Source organism: Oncorhynchus masou, chromosome 19, assembly GCF_036934945.1.
Source record: "Oncorhynchus masou masou isolate Uvic2021 chromosome 19, UVic_Omas_1.1, whole genome shotgun sequence".
Taxonomy (NCBI): domain Eukaryota; kingdom Metazoa; phylum Chordata; class Actinopteri; order Salmoniformes; family Salmonidae; genus Oncorhynchus; species Oncorhynchus masou.
In genome coordinates this window covers 16,920,920-16,944,047 of record NC_088230.1, presented here as the reverse complement: position 1 = coordinate 16,944,047, position 23,128 = coordinate 16,920,920, and the positions used below count along the sequence as shown (strand labels likewise).

Genomic DNA, 23,128 nt, shown 5'->3' with positions numbered 1-23,128 from the left:
ATGCTATGGAAAATGTTATTGCAAGCATATAATTTCCCACCTGGTGGCGGTGGTGCGCTAGTGTAAAGAGGAATGGAGAGAAAGGTCTACAGTTGAGAGATTATGCAATTACTCTATGGCCTGTATAATACATGGAGAAAACGACTTCACAAAAGCACCTCAAATTAGAAATGTATTTCAAACAAGATTGTTAACTTAAAATAGTCACAATTTATTGGTAGCAGTTCTTGTTTATCCCTAAATTTGGCATTTGATCCCCTCTGATGCACACACTACTATGCCTCTTTGCTGCCATGCTGTTTCTCTGAGTTACACCAATGTCATCTCATGTTCAAGGGTGTGAACCAGTCAACAGTACTAACAAAGTTAAACACAGGAAAATGGAGAGCTCCTTTCAGTCTGAGAACTCAAACTTTCCTCTAAAGTCTGCCGAGACATGTTGCCTCTCCACAAACCTAAGGTCAGTTTAGCTCTGTACTCCCTCATGGTTATGGGGAACTGTGGATAGGATTGCATAATGTAAACTGATCCCATATCTGTAATCCAGCCCCTTGATACTTCCATGTTGGACCACAGCTCTTTTTCAAAACCCTGAAAGCTTTATTGAAAATATGCACACAACACTTCTCCTACACAACGATACAAAACAGTACAATCACTTTTGTAAATAAAACAAACGCAAACAGATCCCCGTCCCACAATTACTCTTTTAATCTGCTACCGTAAACCCTTACTCCCCCACCCAGCCCCAACACCTCCAGAGAGAGAAATAAGATAGTTATTAGCATCAAATCATAAACAGTCCTAGAAACTCCAAGACAAAGGAAGAGTAGACACCAAGTTGCATTCAGACATAGCATGTCACCAGCAGGTGAATTATAACTTTGTGAAAGCTTTTGGGTTCTTCACTTTTTATTTGCCTCAACTCCTCAGACATGACATAAGGTGTGGATGGGCAGTTCAAGTCCATTCAGGAGTCCAAGAGATGGAAGGTTCTAGAATGGGAAAAGCACCATTCCAGAATGTGAAACACAGATCATGGAATCACACATACCTACAGAGCCACGATCGAGTCTCAAGTGCTTTGATTTTGGTAGGGGTAGAAACAGCAAACGCAACCAACAGTGGCACAAAAAAAAGCACTTTTTTTTTGTCCTGAACGTATTCTACAGAGACTTGAGTATTGAATCACTGCACAATGTCTCACTTTTAAAAGACGAGGGGTGGACATTTTAAACCTGATTCTTAAGGTAACACGCTCCCAAAACATAAGTCACCCCACTCATATTGGCATGAGTGTTACTGTGCATATTCACTATTAATATGTAAGAAGTAGTGGATAAGTAAAAATGAAACCCGAAAGACAAAACTAATCATAAGATGAATTTAAAAAAATATATAGGACACCAGTTGTCTGGTTATATTTTAATATGATAATACAGGGAGAGAGAATGAAATGATATAATGAGAACAAAAAATGAAAGTAAGAAAATATTTCATAAAAACTGACAGAAAAGCGTTCTTTTTAAACATTTAATATCAGTCCATAGCAAATAGTCATTACATACCCCGAATCGGGAGGAAGAAAGCTCTGTATGGTGCCTTCATCACTGAAAAGGAGGACTTGGCTGGAGAGAAAGGGGTGTTGTGCAGAAATCAGTCTTGCTCAGTAAGGGCTGTAAGCCTATGTAAGATGGAGCAGCTATGCCTGTGTATATGCCGGAGGTTGTGTTTGGTTGTGTATGCTAAACATTAAGAACGCTGTACTACTGTGTACTGTGTAGGGTGCATGGAAGTGTGGCGTGAGCCAGATTCCAATATGATCACTTCCACCCATAAAACCTTGCCTATACCTATCCAGCTCTGTCAAAGGTGTGACTAGGGGTAGACCTCAGCGACGTGTTTTGGGCGTACATGTGGGTGTGTGTCTGGAGGGGACAGGCGGGGGTGTGTGTGCAAAGGGGAAAACTCTGTAAAGCTGTGAATTTTCCACACAAAACTGATCCAACTCCGGTATCTCAGTGCCATTCCAATGGTAGGTGTTGTTAAGGAGAAATATATAAAAAAGCAAAGTCAAATGTAAAAAGAAAAGCCCAAGTTAAAAATAAAAAAAATTAAAAAAGAGTTTCTACAAAATGGCTCTCCGAGTATTCTTTGTTCCACAGATAGAGGTCGCTCTGGGGTTTTGGATTAATTTGAATGGGATTAAAATCCTCTTTATAATTTCACTGGAGGAGGAGGGGAAAGCATGATCTTCTGCTGGTGTGCATGCCCCTGCATTCACTCACCTAAACAAAAACACAGAAGTTCACTCATACACACACACACACACACACACACACACACACACACACACACACACACACACACACACACACACACACACACACACACACACACACACACACACACACACAGAGGAAGGACAGGTACAGTCCTCAGTGTACGGCAAGTTGCATGTACAGACCTCTACATCCAAGAGTATGTCATTCTTAGAGATACTCAACGAGGACTTGTTCACGCTTGGCCCTACAGCGGAGACGCAACCACACTACACCAGCTACCACTGACCTCTCACCTTTGACAGCTGACCTTTACCCCCTCCCAACAGGCAGATCTAGTGGAACTGTGAGCTGTGCGGTTGATAGCTTAAACTCGGAAGCGGGAGATAGGGGGAGTCAGAGGGTGCGACTCGTTGGGACATTGGCGCGAGTGTGTCTGTGTTAGACTTTAAACAAGGGATAAAAATAGCTTTTCCTAATTGAGAGAGTATTCTTCACACGAAAGCACTCCACGGCCACTACTCCTAGTTCACCCCTAGGATTCACCTGTTAAATGATAACAATAAGAATGCTATGACTATCGTAAAAAAAAAATCCAAAGTAAGCATAGCCTTTTGAGTTTTTCTTTGTCGGTTGGTTGGTTTTGTGTTGATTTTTTGCTTTCATCCAACAACTCAAGTGCGAAGAAAGGAGCAAGAGGAGAAAGGAGAACAGAATAAACAGAAGAGTTGCTATAACCCCCTCCACCCCTTTTAACACCCCATCACCCTCCCCATGGACACACATCACCCTCCACATGGACACACAACACCCTCCACATGGACACACAACACCCTCCACATGGACACACAACACCCTCCCCATGGACACACACGGGTAGGTGAGAGAGACAGATGACAGACACGGTCCAATCCGTGTAGATGGTCTGTAATGGCTGTCTGAAGGGGTCAGGGGCGTGATGCTGTGCCTGAGGCCCAGGGAAGAGGTGGGTTTCCAGGGGAATATTCAGGGGAGAGCCCCTGGTGTGGCTGTGGCCTTGCTGGGAAAGGGGGTGGGGTGGAAGAAGAGGGAGCCAGCAGGGAGTACCAATGGATCAGATCGATTTCCCAGGTCACTGGTCTTCCAAGTCACTGGTTCTGGTTTTGGATGAAGACCTAGTTTTGTAAGAGTGTTTTCATCCTCACCTCCATAGTTTTGCCCGGTCATGAGACAATTGATTTACTTTTCTCTGTTTTGTAAGGTTTTGGATTTCGTTCTCGTTTTGATGTTTATTTCTTGTTGGTTGGTTTTATTTCTTGATGTAAAAGAGAATAAGTTTTCCATTCCAACGTCACCATCAACTGTCCATGTTGCTGCAGTTCTCTGGGGAGAGATGAGAGTGACATAATTACCTGTAAAACTTTTGGCCTTTCTACGGCCATTGAACGTATGGCCTTACTACGGCCATTGAACTAACAAAATGCTAGCGGTATTTACCGTTGAGCCCATCGACCACCTGTGTGTCGAGGAAGGGTGCGGGGCCCCAGACACGCACAGTGCCATCGTCCGAGGCGGAGGCCATGAGGCCTGGGATGGCAGGGTTCCAGCTTACGCAGTTGACTGTGCGAGTGTGCCCTGTTAGTTCAGCGATGGGTAGCTCACTGCGTCGGTGCCAGATATAGACCTTATGGTCTTGGGGGGGGGGGAGAGGGGGTACAATGGTATTAATATAGAAAATATCAGCCTTATGTCAAACTTCCTATGATATGCTGAAAAGTTGGCTTATTTGTGTGCTTATGCATGTGAGAGATGGAGACATGGGTTGAGCCCATAACTGGAACACACCCATAGTGAGGGACACAGTGGTGAACACGTTTGTTGTAGGTCTCAACAACTACAACACTAATCCTAAGTTTGAGGAGTAGCTGTGGTCAGTGCCTAAAATGGCTGCTGTTGGGTCTGTGGGTGGTACCTTCGCTGCCGCTGGCAATGAAGTCTTCATTGTGGCCTCCGAAGCAGGAGTGGATGGTGTAGAAGCCCTGGGTCACACCTTGGTACTTCCTCACCAACACTCGGTCCTGCAGGTCCCAAAGATGCACTCCCTGTAGGGGGAGAATGGAGGGAGGAGGGGAGGAAGGAGAGGGAGCAGTTAGACACTAAACACAGCCATTAGCACTGGTACATTCTCCTCCATCTCCCTCACACAAACAGACACTAGTCCACATGAACACACAGAGAGAGACAGACACACAGAATACTGCTGGTACAGTCCTTTCAGTATTCAAGTAAAGCACCCTCTCCCCATTCACCTGAGTTGCTACATTTAACAAAGCTAATCTTCCGTTCTTGGAAACAGTGAAAGACATGATAGGATGGTCCTCCTGAACTCTGTAAAAGAGGAATTCACAACAGAGATCAATCACTGATCTGTGTTCTGTTCAATGATATCTGTATACAGACAACTTCATATGTAAGAGGAGTCATTCTGAAGGTATTACTTGGTCCAGTAAAGCTTCCTTTAGGTCTGTTAATAATCTATTTATAAAACATGAATAAAAAGTAGGAAACAGTTAGTAATTCATGTATAATTTGTTAATGTATTCATTATGCATGTATAAACCATGCATGTATAAACCATTTATTACTAAGACTTCTGAACCATTTTGTTGTTGTTAATCTACTGAATAATAGTCAGGAGGGTGATTGTGATCTGGTACGGGGAGAAACCGCAGCCCTCACATGTTTCTGTCCGTTAGGTCCTCAAAGTTGTAACCCCGGATCCGCTGGTGAGTGTCTGACGCTAGCACAGTCCTGCCGTCCCCCACACACCAGAGGCACTGCACACGCACGCCCTCCCACGAGTCCAACAGGTTACCATCCAGGTCCTGGCAATCATACACACAGGCCAGAAACAGGTAGAAAATCAGACAGACAGATTCAGACACACAAATACACAGTTTGTAATATATACGAGATCCTGACAGTCTCTGTTCTGAAGGTCAGCAGGTTCTTGTCAGCTAATCAATAAGAAGTGAAGGTGCATATCTAAAAGTAGTCTGTCCATTTACTGTATTGTATTAGTCCCTCCCCGCTGCAGTATAATTCATTCCTGCGGTCCTGTATCCTCCCCACTACTCACACACTGGCAGGATAAACTGGAAGAACCAACTGACGCTGGTATATCTGGTGGATAGATCACACACACAGCAAACTGGTAGACCACACTAATACACACATCCTCCTTTTACAATACTTACACACTGGTAGAACTGTCCCCTCTGTCCCCCGGTGACAAAGCGTTTCCCGTCAGGGTTCCAGGCCACACTGGTCAGACTGTCCTCGTGGGACTGGCTCATCTTGGTCCGCAACTCGCCCGTCTACCCACCAGGGCACAAACACCACTCAGTCAGTACACAAACACTGAAGAGTTCCCAGCCTGGATGTCTACTGCACGGCTGTTTTTAACAGGCTGGCTTCCGGGTTAAGTGTGCACTGAATCAAGAAGCAGTGTGGGTTGGCTGGGTCGTGTTATGGAGGACGCATGGCCCTCGACCTTCGACTCTCCTAAGTCCGTACGGGAGTTGCAGCGATGAGACAAGACTCTTAACTACCAATTGGATACCATGAAATTGGGGAGAAAAATGTGTAAAAAAAAAACAGGCCCATCTAAAATCAGGTACTCTAACCAATAAATTACATTAATTGATGTGTTTCTATTTATTTAACTAATTAATTAATTCAATCAACCCTTGTCCTGGACGGCTGCAGTCTATGCCTGTACAGCTTTTTTTACATGCACTAACATACTGTTTTGCCATCCGGGGTATGTGTGTATGTTGCCACACCTGGACGTTCCAGAGCCAGAGTTCAGAGCAGTCATCGGGTCCGCAGGCGATCAGGTAGGCGTCGTCAGGGCTCCAGGCCAGGTAGGACACACCGTAGGCATGGCCCTCTAAGGTCCGCAGCAGCTTCAACTGGTGGCTCTCCTAGACAGCACACACACAGACACCAGGCTCTGGGTTAGAGTAAAGCACTAACGGAAAGACAGTAGATGGTGGCCATCTTTGCCATTAATGCAGCAGATGACTCCTATAAGGCATATAATGGGAATGTACACAGCAGATCGTGTGGGGGATTTGGGCTCAGTGTGGTACTCACAGGGTCCACCTGCCAGATGATGACGGTGGTGTCTTTGGAGCCGGTGGCCAGCTTGGTGCCGTTGTTGGAGAACTTACAAAACCACACCTCGTTACAGTGCTCTGTGAGGATCTGCTGCGTGTAGCACGGGAACTGCTTCCTGTGGACAGTGCCAACCAGGAAAGAGGTCAACCAAGGTCAATCGGTCAAATAAAAGGGAGAGAAAGAAGAAAATGAAGGACAGTGGAGAGGGACAGAGAGAACAAGGTAAAGAATGAAGAAGAGCGGATAGAGAGGCTACTAATGGGAGTTGGTCATTTATTCCTCGTGTCCCTAATAAAAACTTTTTTTATTTTTAAACTAACTCTGCATTGTTGGAAAAGGACTCATAAGTGAGCATTTCACTGTTTTTCTACACCTGTTGTTCACAAAGCATGTGACAAATAAAACGTATGTGGTAAATGATTGAGGGTGATCTTTTATGTTCACTTTACGACTCTTGCAGTGCGCAACATTTCTGAAATCAAAAAACATCGTAGCATTCCAAAAATATTGCAGATCAGTTGCATGTAATGCAGTAGCGATCTGGGCTCTTGAGTTTTTCCAGGTCAGGTCAAGAGGTCAGGAAAGCTCTGTATCACACACAAAGACCCTGTATTTAAACACATGCCTTTCTTTATATCCACATAAATGATTGCCTCCATCTTTACCGATGTCTACAGCAGGCATCGTAAAAAGGAGAGGTTTTCAGGTTTCGTTTTTTGCACATTTCAGCTGTGTTTGGCAGAAAATGTCACCCTGAGTGTGTTGCTGACCGGCTGCAGACGTGGTCCAGGAGCAGGGAGACAGAGTCCAGGCTGCTGTCCAGTTTGGTGTTGTGGTAGAGGCAGCGGTCCCTCTGCAGCTCCACAGCCTGTCTCAGCAGGGTCTGCAGCCTGCGTGGGGGAAGCATCACCGACGGGGGCAGGTACGCTGGAGAGGGAGTGGATTGGAGAGAAGGACAAGAGACAGGAGTCAAACTATAGTCCAGTCTGAAGGGCATCCCTCAACCCCTGTGAAGCCCTGTGTGACTTTGTGTATACGGTGTCATGAGGCTGTATGTGACATAGTGTTTGTATTTTTGTGTTTATATGAAATGTGTGTTTGTGTGTGTGTGTGTGAGTGAGTGGTGGAATGTGGCCAGTGTTCTCACTCTGTAGCTTGTCCAGCAGTCGGCAGCGTGAATTTGCGCCTTTGCCGTCCCACTCTGCCTTGGCGCGCAGGTCCTCTGCATGGCTACACATCAGATACCTACACAAAACAAAAAAACAGTCAGACTACAACATACTCCACTGGGCAAATACTTTGCATGACCTCTAATAACAGTTTAATTAACCTGTATACGCTGGTTATTACTCCAAAGCCACATTGAACTCTCACTCATCTCATATGTATTTACTGTATTCTATACTATTCCACTGTATCTTAGTCCGTGCCGCTCTGACATCGTTAGTCCATATGTATATAGTATTAATTAATTCCTACTTAAATTTGTGTGTATTGGGTATATGTTGTGTAATTTGTTAGATATTACTTGTTAGATATTAGTGCACTGTCGGAGCTAGATGCACAAGCATTTCAATACACCCGCAATAACATCTGCTAATCACATGTATGTGATCAATAAAATTATATTTGACAATGTGACTGATCAACCACTGACGCAAATTTGGTTGTTAGTTTTTCTTGATAAAATGTAGGTTTCCACTGACTGCTTGAGAGACAAAGTGGCATACTTAGTGAGCATGCGGATGCATCTGATATTGACTCATTGATTGATTCTTTTATTTACCCACTGAATATTTGGATCCTGTCCCGAGTTGTACTTGACCGTGTAACAGTTGATGATTGACTTACGTGTTGACTTATGTAAATGGTGCAATTGATAAACAGGCAAACCCTCTGAGGATGCTGTTTGCACAGATTAATCAGACAGCGGATTGATATGATTGGTAGAAACAGTAACGAGATACTGACTGACTGTGTGGAGCACTGATCGATTGAATCATCCGATGATTCAAGTGATCGATAGGTAATGGCGTACCCGCTGAGAACATGGATGCGGTCCGTGTTGTACTTGAGCGGCGTGAGCTCTCCCCTGAGCACCTGCAGAGCCTCGAGAACCTTCCCGTCCTCCAAATACTCCAGATACTTCTGCTGCAGGAGCAGGAACTTCATACGCTACAGAGAAAGAGGGAGGGAGAGGGGTAGATGAAGGAGAAGAGAGAAAGGTGGAGTAAGAGGTGGTGAGAGACAAAGAAATGAGAGAAATTGAGAGGGGCAGGAGGGGGGTGGATAGATTATGTAGACAAAGGATGAGAGAGAAAAGGGGGAAGAAAAAGATGAGTGAAAAGGAGAGAGAGGAGAAACAAATGAAGTAAGCAAGTGGTGACAAAAGGGTTTTATAAAAAGTGTTGGGAGCCCAGAAACCTGACCAACAGATTTTAGATGAATAGTAATTAACTAATTTCAGAACATAACACCTCCAACAACTCTGATCCTGTGCTTCAAAGGGTGCAGGCACTCATACCAGAGAGAAAGAGGCAAAGTGAGAGGCTCGACTCTGCCCCAAGATCTGTCTGAGCGAAAATACAGCGAGAAGCAGAGGAAGTGGGGATTATTGGTATGGAGGTCAATGAGAGAGTTGAATTTGGTCAACATAAAATGTTATTGCTAATTTCCTATGCAAGGCTTATTTGATCGGATAGAATTTCCATATTTAGGTTGTTAGAAATGTATTTATATACGTGGTATTGCAGAAACTTAGAAAAAATGATTTTAATTCAGAGTTGTGCCTGTTGTTTACACAAAGTCTTAACAAAGGGGCCCCTCAGGGGTGTGTCCTCAGTCCTCTGCTGTACTTCCTGTTCACCCACAACTGCGTGGCTTTAAATGACACAAACATCAAGTTTGCTGACCTGATAAACAACAATGACTAGTCAACCTATAAAGAGGTGGTAAGTGAACTGGCATTGTGGTGTCATGACAACAACCTCTCACAAGTTAAGTTCCTCAGCGTTCACTTGTCATGAAATACCACCACTCGTCCAGATGACGCAACAGCACCTCTACTTCCTAAGGCGGCTGAAGAAATCTGGCATGCCGACCCAGGTCCTCTCTAAATACTACAGCTGGACAATCACGGCCTGGTACAGCAATTGCACCATCCACAACCACAAGGCCCTCCAGCAGCTGGTGAAGACAGCCCAGTACATCACTGGGACCGTGCTCCAACCCATTCAGGTAATCTACTCAAAACGGTGCCCGATGGAAGGCACGCAGCATCATCAAGCTGTTCTCTCCCTTAGCATGGGGCAGCCGGTATCGGAGCATGAGGTCTGATTCCAACAGGCTCAGAGACAGTTTCTATCTACAAGCCATCAGACTGCTGAACACTTGAGCTGGACTGACCACCTGCCCTGATTCTCCTCCGCTTAGCACACACACACCAGACTCGTATTATACTGTTCAGTTTATACACTGCCCCCACCATCCATAAAACACATGTAAATATTGGAGTATAAATTGTGCCTCCCTGTATTATCCTTATGCTAAAAATGTTATTATATTCTACTGCCATTTACTTTATTTCTTATCGCATTGTCGATAAGGAACCTGCAAGTAAGCATTTCGTTGGACGATGCATACCATGTGTATCCCGTACATGCGGCTAAAAAAATAAGTGAAACTGGTTGGCTAGAATGTTCTCACCTCCTCCTGCATGCTTTCCGCCTTCGTGGACACTTATGCCCATTATTAGAGCAGTCAGTCCCACATAGTTCATCTTTGCTCATACCGATATAATTTGAGTGACAGGCAGCATTAACATGGTGACAATGAATTGGGGAGGTATTGGTTGGCCTTCGTGTCATGTGGTGGGCGTTGGCTTAACCCCAGAGATCTCACCGTGCCAGCTGTAACTAGCCACTTCCTCGTTAACTTAATACTTGTGACCACAAACAAGAGTGTTAACCAGTCAAAGTATTTTGGTCAGTGCTGACATTTATGGTATTTATTTATTTAACCAGGCAAGTCAGTTAAGAAAAAAATCTTATTTACAATGATGGGCTACTCCAGCCAAACCCGGATGACGCTGGGCCAATTATGCGCCGCCTTATGGGATTTCCAAATCACGGCTGGTGGTGATACAGCCCGGAATCAAACCAGGATCTGTAGTGACGCCTCTAGCAATGAGATGCAGTGCCTTAGACCACTGCGCCACTTGGGAGCCCTATTATTAAAGGAATCCATCTTATCTTGGGCTTGCCACAGCCCAACAGACGAGTTACCGCACCCTAACATAGACAGACGTGTGTCCAAGTGCACAACACACACAACCTGTCAGAAGGACCAACACGGTTTGACCTTTTCAATTATAACCATGACTCTGGCATATAAAATGACCATTGTTAAGTGTCCACCATAATCAGCTTGACATAACTTGCATACCTTCTTGCTATATGGCAGGGCAGAAAACAACTATTCCTTTTTAGACATTCATAAAACAGGATATAGTTTACCTCGAGTTAAAATGAATTGTGCAATAACAAGCCTGTGGTTCACCAGAATAAAACTACACAGGCGCTTGACTAAGCCACAGGAGACCATTTTGAGATCTATCCTTTTCATTCTACTACCACTGACTTTGCTGATAGCTACATTGAAGAAATGTGAATGATGATTGAAATGTGGTTGTCCCAACTAGCCACCTTAAAGTGAATGCACTAACTTAAGTCACTCTGGATAAGAGTGTCTGACTCAAATGTATCCTGTCTCCTAATGAGCTAGCAATGTCTAATCCTCATCATTTAGCCTAGCTGCAGTCCTCCGTGTTCTTTAGATGACATCTGAACGCGCTGTACCCGTGGTAGAGGCGACTCCCCTCATTAACAATCTCAGAAGAACAGCTGAATGACAAATGAGCTCCATCTCAGGGCTCCATCAGAATATGTATGGATATTAGATGATATACAGAAAACAAAATGTACAAGACATACAGTTGACTGAAAATCTACAATGAACCCACTAACCACATTTCCATCTACAGTCTTAATGCAACAAAATTCATACCATATTAAAAAATATCACGACAGCTGTGATGGAAACAGGAAGTTACGTTAAAATTGTATAAATGCCAATATATAATTTGTTTGTTCGATATGGTGGGATCTTTGTCTAAAATTAATTATACAAGAAAATGCAGTGGAAACACCTTTGAGCAAATATTGATATAACCATCATATCGAAGTAAACTGAAGTGTCACGCCATGGTGTCTTCCCACTACGACTAGGGAAAAACATGCAGTTTAAATTAGGCTACAGATGAAAAAAGTTATTAACATCACAGGGTAGTGAAAGTGCATGGTATGAGTTCAATGCTCCTTTCCAATAAAATGTCACAGGTTTATTCTGGTGACATGATGATCAATGCTTGACTGCCAAGTTGACAAATAAAAATATTGTAACTCTTATCCATAATCTCATTATGTAGACCAGGATACCTGCACTGCATCGGCGAGTTGTTGACTACAGTGCACATGCCAAGACCAGAGTAGGCACATTTGCTATCTAACGCAACAGTTTGTGACAAAACGATCGGTAGAGTTGAAAATGTGATGGAAACACATTGAACATTAGATTTTTATTCCGTACATGAAAATTAAGCGAAAAAGTACATTTGTGAGCACTAAGTCATCACGCACTGATTTTTATCTGCAACAAGTCAGTTTGATGGAAACACACCACTAGTGGGGAAATTCACATATTTTCTTTATGCAGATTTTCAAAAATTTTGCATGAAAATCTGTCACCAATTAGATGAAACCTAGCTACTAATAATGCAAAATTCTTTAAACACTAACAATGTGATTATACAACTGTGTTTTTGTTGAATAATAATATTGGTGGAACATTTTACTGATAATCATTCCATACACTTAGCATCTGGCCAGCAAATTATTAAATGCAGGATACTATACCCCCATATATGAGGATATCTGTTGTAAACATTCCATTCAGTCCGTCCGAGGAATTCTGGAACACTTGAAATTCCAGTCAGAATGGATCCGCCTCACAAAGGAGGGACTTTCTAATCTAGAACAGTCAGGTTGGGGACGGAACCGTTCTAGAACCCGTGGTCCCCTTTCACTGCGTTGATGACTGTCATTCAGGTCAGGTTTGGGCTTACCACAATAGCGTTGGGAGAATGCATCAGTGCCCTCAGCTCGTTGAGATCATTCTCAGCCTGGACCAAAACAAAGAGAGAGGGGAGACAAATAGTTGGCTCAGCACTTTCAAGCCACAAAAACAACAAATCAAAACAGTTGACCACTACAATAACCACACTCTTTCTCAGTGGAGGAAGTCTATAAACTGTCATTGTCATGGTGTGTGAAGCCATTTTGTGGCTACAGTTCAGATAATGCTCAGTAATATCTGTACTTTTATGGGATTTAAAAAAATATTATGAACATTTTTTACAAGCCTTATTTGCCCAAGGCTCTTGGAATGGGAGTATTGTGGCAATATAGTAGAGAAAGTAATTACACAAACAACTCTAAGATCCCTAATAGGAACTTAGAAACCTATATTTTCATCAACAAGTTCCAATATTTTATTGATTGGCACAAATGGTTATTAACAGCACTGTTTATGTATTCCATATGTAGCTTAATGTTGGTGTTGTACATGTGATAGATACTTAGTAACATAAACATGTTAAAGGTACTCTTGAAGAAAATGTGTGCAGGCTATGCTAACATTAAAGGTGCAGGTGTAACTATGGTAACGTGGGACCCACCTTTTCCCACTCCCCCTCCATGACGTTGTTGCGGAACTTTGTGGCTGAGGTATGTTCCAGTCTGCAGCCCGACTCCTGCATTAGCAGGTCCACTGTTTGACTGCAGAGAAGAGAGTGGGGAAACATTTTTATTTTTGTTGACCTTTATTTCACTAGGCAAATCAGTTAAGAACAAATTCTTATTTACAATGACAGACTGCACCAGCGAAACCCTAAACAGGACGACACAGGGCCAATTGTGAGCAGCCTTATGGGTCTCCCGATCATGGCCTGTTGTGATACAGCCCGGGATCGTACCAGGGTCTGTAGTGACACATCTTAGACCGCTGCACCACTTAGGAGCCATAAAAACATTACCTCAATGTTTACAGCAAACATTAGCTGACCATTTGAAAGAGACGGGCATTAACGTACAGATGTAAAGGAACTGAAATGTCAGCCCAAAATCAATTGACCACGGAGAGATGAATTAAACATGAATTGCCTAAACATTCATAGCAAACAGCTTAACATTGGCCAACAAGACAGCCAATGAACCTGATATGTTAAAACAGACCGACAGACAGGGAGACTGGCATAACATAATCTAATCCATATCCAGCAATAAGTTATAATTCATTAGTAATAATTATAGACTAGACCTGTCAACTGTGTGTACCTATTCTGTAAATCTCTATAAGTGTGCTGAGAAGGTGTCTGTGATAAAATGGAGTGGGGCTGTACTGACAACATAGCATGATGACATCATCCTCATGTATCAAAGAAGAGAGTGGTGCAGCAGTGTTTACAGCGTCACCCTGCTGAGTTCGGACACCATTCTCACGTTCCATTCCACTTTTGAAATATAGGGGCGTCAGTTCTATAGCAGATAATGCATGTATTTATCCCCCATAAACATACCCAAACAGGCTCTCCTAGCAGCTCCTGTAATGGCAGTTCTACTGGCGAGCAGTAGCAGGCTGGGTCTATCAAACACTGCATTAACAGTCCATTATGGTGACATGGGCCAATTTAGCCATGGAGGGCTCAAAATATTGTGTTCCTCCTATCTATTATTAGAGTCAATCAACGTTTCTAATCTATAACAGCTGAATATATGCGCATTTCACAGCAGCCATGAAATCATACCCCAGTGGGGGAAGTCATTCTGATTACTTCACGGGCCACCATTACCACCAATATGTTTTTCTTCACTACCACCAATAATGATACGAGTTAAACATCGCTCTGACTTTGCACCTGGGGCTATAAATGGTGATTGTGTCCATATTTAGACTGCCATTGTTGACATGGATGACAGACTCATATTTATTTGTCTGCAAATAGCAACGCCAGAATAATCAACGCGGTTAGAAAGATATAACCACTGGTTTAAGAGGCTGTACCATGGTTGTTGTTCAAGACGACTGCCGCTCAAAAGGTTCCAAAAGAAACACTGACCCTGTCTTTTTTTACTTTACAGCAATGTATCAAGCAAACTCCTTTATCGACGTTATCTTTGTAAACACCAAATGTCAATGTCGTGAAAACACGCAAGCCATCGAAAGGGCCAAATATGGGAAACACGGGGGAATGAAAACAAATTGACGCTGTCAAACAGGGTATCGTTATTCTCCCTACGCACTTTTGCACAATCCTCTAAAAACGCAGGCATTTCATTTCTGACACCTATTCTAACGTTGCACGGTGCCAACACAGTATAAAATAGGCGAAATCTATAAGGTCATTTCAAACAGGCTATGGTCATTTACATCCTTAGTAGCCACAAGTCAATATATATTTTGCAGCATATTTAGCTGGATTACAAGGTGATGTAATGCGATTTCCACCCGTGTAACAAAATACACATACAACTCACAAAACGCAGTTCAACTAGCCCTATAAGGTTACTCTGAAAAAAAGTTATTGTGTGGGGTCAAGGTAGCCAACCAAATTATGAACTGTCTTGAGTTTTTATTCTGTATAAAAGGTCAGAATAACAATCGTAACGAAGACTAGTGGTTCTATCGACCTACCACTCCGTATTGTGCAAAATGGACCCCTTCTTCCTCCGACTAACGTTAGCTTGCTAACTACCCCCTCCCCCATGTTTGTCTGTCAAACGCAGAATTCCGTTTATCAACGGCCACCATGCAGTTCGCCATTTGACAAAAACTCACAAATAAATGACATTTCATGAATCATGTGCTTTGACATGTTAGGGGTTTTTCCTTCCAATGACACGTCGTGTAAACTTACTTTAGCCCTAACCCGTGGAGATGTTGTCCTATTAATCGGATGACATCTTCCTCCGACTGCGAAAGGCGTTTCTTCTTTTTCATGGAGCCGACCTCCGAACCAGAGGCTGTGGAAGTCCCTGAGCCCGGTCCGGCTCCGTTATTGGTACCGACACCATTCCCATTGTTTGTGCTGACCAGAAGCCCGTTGAAGTGCGTTCCCCCAGCCGAGGATGACTCCCCGTTTTGCGCGCTGTTCAGGCAGGAAAGCTCTGAATCCTGTCCCTGTCCTGCCCCGTTTGACTGCATGTTATTGCCGCTGAGATTGTTGACAAGGGTCCGGTTAAAGTGAATAGCAGAGGTGGCTTGGTGATGTGGAGAAGTAGTAGCAAGTCCCAAAACAACTCCAGAAAGGCCTGTCGCAACTGTTGAATCCCCGGACTCTCCTGCTCCCTCCGCCGCCGAGGCTCGGTGTTTCTTCCGTGGGGGCGGCGACGCTCCGCCGGTGTCCGAGTCGGAGGAGGAGGAAGCGGAGGCCAGAGTTTCCTCACCGAGAGCGGCCGTGGTTAGAAGCCGGCGAAGCCCCGGGTGGGAAAGGAGGTTTCAGCTCCCAGAATTTAGACTTCGTAACCCGGCTGAGAACGCACTGACTCCGTGATAGTTCCGTCAATCGCTCCGTTTTTGTTGTTGTTTCTCTCAACAGCTGCAACCCCCTAATGGAGTCCAGACACGCTGACGTAACCGGAAATTCCTATACTACCCTGCTTCCGGTAGAATTATATAATGCATGGGTGGCGCATTGGGACCAATTTTGCATATTGATTATGGTTTTATGATAGCTTCAAAGATGGCTTATATTCAAATAAAATAAAATTGTATTTGTCATATGGGCTGAATACAACAGATGCAGACCTTATCATGAAATCCTTACTTAGAAGCCCTTAACTAACAATGCAGTTAAAACATGTGAGTTAAGAAAACATTTACTAAATAAAGTTAAAAAAAATATAAAATCAAAAAGTAACACATGAAAATTACACAACAATAACGGGGCTATGTAGGGGGTACCGGTCCAGAGTCACTGTGAGGTGGTATAGGTTAGTCGAGGTCATTTGTAAAGTCACTATCCATATTCAGAGGAGATGATCACTTGCACTCAGTGGCGGAACTTGAGTTTTATACACCAGAAACCAGACCAGAAATAATACTGCAACTCACAGTCATTTCACTGTGCTGAGGATTGCTGGAAATACTGTTCTGTACAAGGTTCCTAATAAATGGAAATGAAAACATTTTTAGTTAACACATTATACATACATAATATTTCAAGTGGCATTATCTTACAAAACCTGAGCTCAACGGTTTGAAAACAATAATAGAACATAAAGGATAATCATACTCAAGTCCTGTCACACTAGTTTAGTTGGAGTCATAATATGGACTTTGGGTGGAGTGACATATGTTGTTCTATGACGTAGTTGCCTATATCTGAATATACAAACAGTAGCTAACATCCTGTACATGTACCCATCAATGTAAAAAAGGTATGATTTCATCTTTCAGAGAGCAAGCTGTGCTGCTCATTATAAAGGTGTATAAGCTAATAGGCCTACTTTCTCTACTTTTTCACTTGGACTATCAGTTGCCAGAGAATCCAGATGCGGCTATTGGAGTACAAAAGTGAGTGTGTTTTTGTTTTTCTTAATATGTAGAAACGGTACGCTTGCCTATGCTCTAACTGTACGCTTGCCCATGGCATTTAAATGTAAGCCGTTAAAACATGTCTCCAGTGTGTTCATATATATAAGAATGAAGACTCCATGTGCAATCTGTACTATGTCTGTTGTATCAGCAGGTGTGGATCAGGAATGGCCCACTACTTGGTGAGGCAGTGTTGTAGTGGTGGTGGGACCAGTGCTGTTGCTACTTTCATGAAGAAGGTTAGTAGCTCCCCCTTCCCTTTGACAAAGATAGCCCTCTCCGGATGAAGTGGAATCCATACTCCTTCATGATGTTATAGCAGTCCTCCACCACCTAGGGGCAGTACATCATAGGGTAATGACAGATAAAAATGGTCTACAGGTCTATATGAGAAAGTGATGTTTTCAGTAAAAATTCGGAAGCAATCTCTCCCCATTGAAAGCAGTTCAGCCTAAAACTGTTTAGTAAATCCTGAATTCCAGCAATAACAACACACATACAGTTCCAGTCAAAAGTTTGGACACACCTACACATTCAAGGGTTTTTCTTTATTTTTACTGTTTTCTACATTGTAGAAATGCAGAGAGTGTGCAAAGCTGTCATCAAAGCAAAGGGTGGCTACTTTGAAGAATCTCAAATATACAATATATTTTGATTCGTTTAACACTTTTTTGGTTACTACATTATTCCATGTGTGTTATTTCATAGTTGGTACAGGACGGCAGGCAGGAAACAGGAGACAAAGGGCTGTGAGACATAGGTTTAATCCTAGACACATGAAAAGTGGGATTGAATACAGAGGGTGCAAGGCAACAGAAGAAAGCAGAGGGGATAAGGATTTTAGAGATGGGGAAAGGGCCAATGAAACGGGGGGAGATTTTACGCGACTCCACCCGGAGGGGCAGGTCCGGAGTGGAAAGCCATACCCCTCTGCCCGAGCCGATAGCGTGGAGCAGGGGCCCTTTGGCAATCCGCCTGTCGCCGATACCTGGATGTGGTCTCTAGAAGAGCGACCCGGGCTCTCTTCCAGGTACGGCGACAGCGGCAGACGAACATCTGGGCAGAGGGTATCCCAAGGAACACTCGAAGGGCGAGAAACCAGTGGCCAAGCAGGGAAGGGTGTTACTGGCATATACCAACCACACAAGTTGCTGGCTCCAGGTGGTGAGGTTGGCGGAGACGAAGCAACAAAGAGCCGTCTCCAGGTCCTGATTGGCTCACTCCAACTGGCCATTAGATTGGGGGTGATAACTAGAGGATAGGCAGGCCGACGACCCTATGAGGGTGCAGAACGCCTTCCAGAACCGGGAGGAGAACTGAGGACCACGATCGGAGACCATGTCGACCGGAAGTCCATGGATCCGGAAGACCTGCTGCACCATGAGCTGAGGGTAACTTGGGAAGCGGAATAAAATGGGAGGCTTTAGAAAATCAATCCACCACCAAAGTCCAGGGATATATGGGACCAGGGGCGGTGAGGAACAGAGTGGTTGAAGAAGGCCAGCCGGAGTTTGCTGCAGAGTATTATTTTGTGCACACACAGTGCAGGCAGCAACAAACGCGGAGACGTCAGAAACCATGGAACACCACCAAAAGCGTCGTCGGATGAAAGCCAGGGTCCGTCGGGAGCTTGGATGACAGGTCAGTCTCAAGGAATGTGCCCATTCCAGGACCAGGGAATGGGCAGGGTCCGGAACAAACATCCAATTAGTGTCTGGGAACAATGCGCCTTACGGACCAGGCTCTCTATACCTCAGACAAGTGCAGCCGCCAGACAGGAGTTAAGGAGGATGGTCTCTGGGTCAGACAGAGTAGCAGTGAGGCTATACAAACGTGAGAGTGCGTCAGACTTCACATTCTTGGATCCCGGGCGGTTGGAGAGTGTGAATTTGAAACAGGTAAATAACAGGACCCAAAGAGCCTGCCTAAAGTTGAGGCACTAGGCGGTGCGGAGATATTCCATGTTTTTATGGTCAGTCCACACTAAGAATGGGTGTTCCGCCCCCTCCAACCAGTGACCCTACTCCACCAACACCATCTTGATGGCGAGGAGTTCTCGATTATCATAGTTCCTTTCAACAGGGGTAGGACGATGGGAGAGAAAAGCACAGGGGTGCAGCTTTTGGTCCTGGGCAGAATGCTGGGACAGGATAGCCCCCATTACGACATCCAAGGCGTCAACCTCCACCACAAACAGAGGGGACAGGTCCAGATAGATTAAGATGGGGTCTGTAGTGAATCAATGCTTGAGGTCCGAGAACACCTGGTCAGCTGCTGGAGACCACGTGAATGGAACCTTGGGAGAGGTGAGTGCTGAGAGGGGGGAAGCCAGGGTGCTTTAACCCCAGATGAAGTGGCTGTAGAAGTTAGCAAATCCCAGGAAATTTTGCAGCTGCACTATGGATGTGGGTTGAGGCCAATCCACCACCGCTCTCACCTTATCTGTATCCATCTGTATATGTCCTGCAGCGATGACGTATCCTAGGAAGGAGATTGTAGAGCGATGCAATTCACACTTCTCCACTTTAACGAAAAGTTGTTTCTTCAGGAGACACTGAAGGACCTGTCAGACATGGAGGACGTGCTCTTGAGCTGGAGGTACCTCTGTTGAGGTAGACAAACATGAACTGGTTCAGCATGTCCCCAGAGCACATCATTGACAAGGGCCTGGAACACAGCGGGAGCGTTGGTCAGTCCAAATGGCATAACCAAGTACTCATTGTGCTCATTAGCCATGTTTAACGCTGTATTCCACTCATCTCCTTCCGTATCCAAACCAGATTGTAGGCGTTCCGAAGGTCCAACTGTGAGAATAGGGTCGCTCTCTGAAGAGGTTCAAAAGCCTAGGAGATGAGTGGTAGAGGGTAACGTTTTTTAACCGTGATGTCATTAAGGCCCCGTTAGTCGATACACGGGTGTAGGGTTTTGTACTTCTTCTCCACAAAGAAGAACCCTGCATCGGCGGGAGAGGCAGATGGACGAACATTCCCTGCAGCGAGAGAGTCCTCAATGTACTTCTCCATAGCCTTGGTCTCTGGACTCGACATGGAGTAAAGGGACCATGTTGAAGACCTCCCAGAGGTCTATGTACTCCGCGGGAATGGCGGAGATATCCGAGGCTTCTCCCATCCCGGGGCAGGCTGTGCCGACTTAAGGCAATGTGCATTGCAGAACGGGCTCCAACCCACGATAGAACCAGTAGCCCAGTCACTCAGGGGATTGTGCTTCTGGAGCCATGAATACCCCAAAACCATGGGTACATGGGGAAATTCTATAAGCTAATAATACTGCATACACTCGCTGTGATTTCCTGATACTCGTAGGTTGATAGGAAGCGTATTGCAGGTGGCTCTACCAATAGAGCGCCCTTCCAGCGCTCTGATGTCCATGGGAATGGAGAGGGGTTGAATGGAGATGCCCAGCTCCAACACCAAGGTAGCGTTGATAAAGCTCTTGTCGTCATCAGAGTCAATGAGCACCCAAAGATATTTGGCCTGGTCACCCCACAACAGGGTGTCATGGAGAAGGGTACTAGTAAGGGGAGATTGGAATAACTTTGTATGGCTCACCAGAGTACTCGTACCTGCAGATGAGCCTGGTCTTTTTAAATGGACAGGTGGAAATATAATGTCCTGTAGTCCCACAATACAGACAGCTCCTGGTGCTCAATCTAGCCCTCAATCTAGACAATATAGCCCTTCCCAGAAGCTTGGGCTCTGGAGGAGGTGAATCGACTGCCCTCTGTGACTCCAATTGGGCACTCAGGTGACATCGGATTCCCTCTGTAAGGTGGACGTTGGGAACTTCCGGTATTCCTCGTCGGCTAGGTGGGAGCAGTGGGCGAGCGAGTGTGACCGGGAACAGAACTCCTCTCCCTCCTACGTTCCCTTAGCCACCCATTAATCCGTAAGGTCAAGGCGATGAGGGAGTCGAGGTCCATGGGAAGCTCCCGGGCTGCGAGCTCATCTTTAACCTCCTCCGATAATCCGTGAAGGAATGTGTTGAAAAGAGAATCCAGGTTCCAGGCAATCTCAGCGGCCAACGTGCGGAAATCTACTACGTAGTATGCCACACTATGGGAGTTTTGACGCAGTTGGAGTAGCTTCTAAGCAGCCTCTCTCCCAGACAACGGAGAATCGAACACCTTCCTAACAAATTTCCCAGCTAATGAGGAAACAGTCATGATGTTTCATTTCAGATTTAACAAGACAACCGTGGGGCTAATTTGAATGGGCACCAATAGTAGATTTTTGGGGATCTTAATATCCGTACTAGTATGACGTCACAAGGTTTTATAAGGGTTAGAATGAAAAAGAAGGTTGTAGACATGTGAGGAAATGGGACAATGTGCGTTATCTGAATGTTGCCCATCACCCCTGTAGACTCCATTCTGCTGGCTATGTTGACTGTGTTGCCCAAGATGTCATAGTGAGGTTTACGAGCATAGATCGCTACAGCCAACACAGAGCCCTTATTCAGAGCTAAGGGGGAGAGGTATGTTATGGCACACACACACACACACACACACACACACACACACACACACACACACACACACACACACACACACACACACACACACACACACACACACACACACACACACACACACACACACATATATATATAGGGATGCAAAGCATGAAACTGTTGAAGGAATGAGTTGAGTTTGGTGAGAATTATTTACCTTTATTTAACTAGGCAAGTCAGTTAAGAACAAATTCTTATTTTCAATGACGGCAACAAGAACATTTCCCAGGACATAGACATATCTGATATGGGCAGAAAGCTTAAATTCTTGTTAATCTAACTGTACTGTCCAATTTACAGTAGCTATTACAGTAAAATAATACCATGCTATTGTTTGAGGAGAGTGCACAGTTATGAACTTGAAAATGTATCAATAAACCAATTAGGCACATTTGGGCAGACTTGATACAACATTTTGAACAGACTTGATACAACATTTTGAACAGTAATTCAATGGATCATTGTATCAGTCTAAAACTTTACATATACACTGCTGCCATCTAGTGGCCAAAGTCTAAATTGTGCCTAGAGTCCAAAGTCATATGGCCTTTCTCTTCCATTTCAAATAATCTTTTTTTTAAACGCATGCTTTTTTCTTTGTATGATCTTTTACCAGTTTTATTGTATTATATTCCCCTATATTAATTTCACATCTCCACAAAATTCAACGTGATTCCTTTCAAATGGTTTCAAAAATATGCATATCATTGCTTCAGGTCCTGAGTTTCAGGCAGTTAGATTTGGGTATGTCATTTGAGGTGAAAATTGAAAAAAGGGGTCCGATCCTACATTGAGCTTGATGAGACATTCTGTATATTGAGCTCAGTGTTATCAGTTGCTGTAGTTACCGGATCTGTTTGTATTGCTCTAGAGTGTGACTCCATACAAAGAAGAGAGACCCCCCCCCCAACCCGACCCAAAGAAAGCATTCCTCCCACCCCTTCCCATCCCACCCAGCAACCAAGGTTGTTCATCAGTCCCCCTCCCAACCGTCCATCCCCTGAGTCTCCCCTTACAACCCCCCCAATCACCCCCATCATCCCCCACAAAGACCAGAGATCCCAAGTGCCAACCCTTCCTCGTGGGCCTGGATGCAAAGAAAGTAACAAAAGTCTAAATAAATATATATTATTGGTTTGTATGTGTGGGGCTTCAGCAGAGACTGTTCTTTACAGAGTCAAGTATACAGTATTTGTCCAGGCCTCAATTGTTCCTTGACGAGCACCATTCATTCTCGCTGGAGATAATTCTAATGTTATAGCTTGTAATAGTAACTGTATCCACTGATTAAATGGGAGAGAGTGAGGTGATTGCCATCTTAGAGCCAACATTTTTTTTTCTCTCGCAGCAGTACTGCCTGCCAGCAGTAATCTTCTCTGATTAATTGAGAGATTCAAGGGGCTATCATCGTTAAGTAACATAATAGATGCAAAGCATTTCATATT

At 44.3% G+C, this 23,128-nt stretch overlaps 1 protein-coding gene across 2 annotated transcripts; it reads right to left on the bottom strand.

Annotated features, from left to right (window-relative positions):
• Nucleotides 1-577: 577 nt before the first annotated feature.
• LOC135505888 (WD repeat-containing protein 26) lies at nucleotides 578-16,047 on the bottom strand. 2 transcript variants are annotated; one of them, XM_064925094.1, is made up of 14 exons: nucleotides 15,475-16,047; nucleotides 13,237-13,336; nucleotides 12,625-12,681; nucleotides 8,482-8,618; nucleotides 7,591-7,688; nucleotides 7,196-7,370; nucleotides 6,420-6,558; nucleotides 6,107-6,247; nucleotides 5,519-5,638; nucleotides 5,001-5,146; nucleotides 4,571-4,649; nucleotides 4,234-4,363; nucleotides 3,759-3,953; nucleotides 578-3,644 (listed from the first exon to the last, which is right to left on the bottom strand). In XM_064925094.1, exons 1-14 carry the CDS (start codon nucleotides 15,759-15,761, stop codon nucleotides 3,619-3,621), a joined length of 1,830 nt encoding a protein of 609 aa, XP_064781166.1. In that variant the 5' UTR covers nucleotides 15,762-16,047; the 3' UTR covers nucleotides 578-3,618. The 2 variants fall into 2 exon arrangements, with proteins under 2 accessions (XP_064781166.1, XP_064781168.1); XM_064925096.1 differs by having other exon boundaries at nucleotides 7,214-7,370.
• Between the last annotated feature and the right edge of the window lie 7,081 nt (nucleotides 16,048-23,128).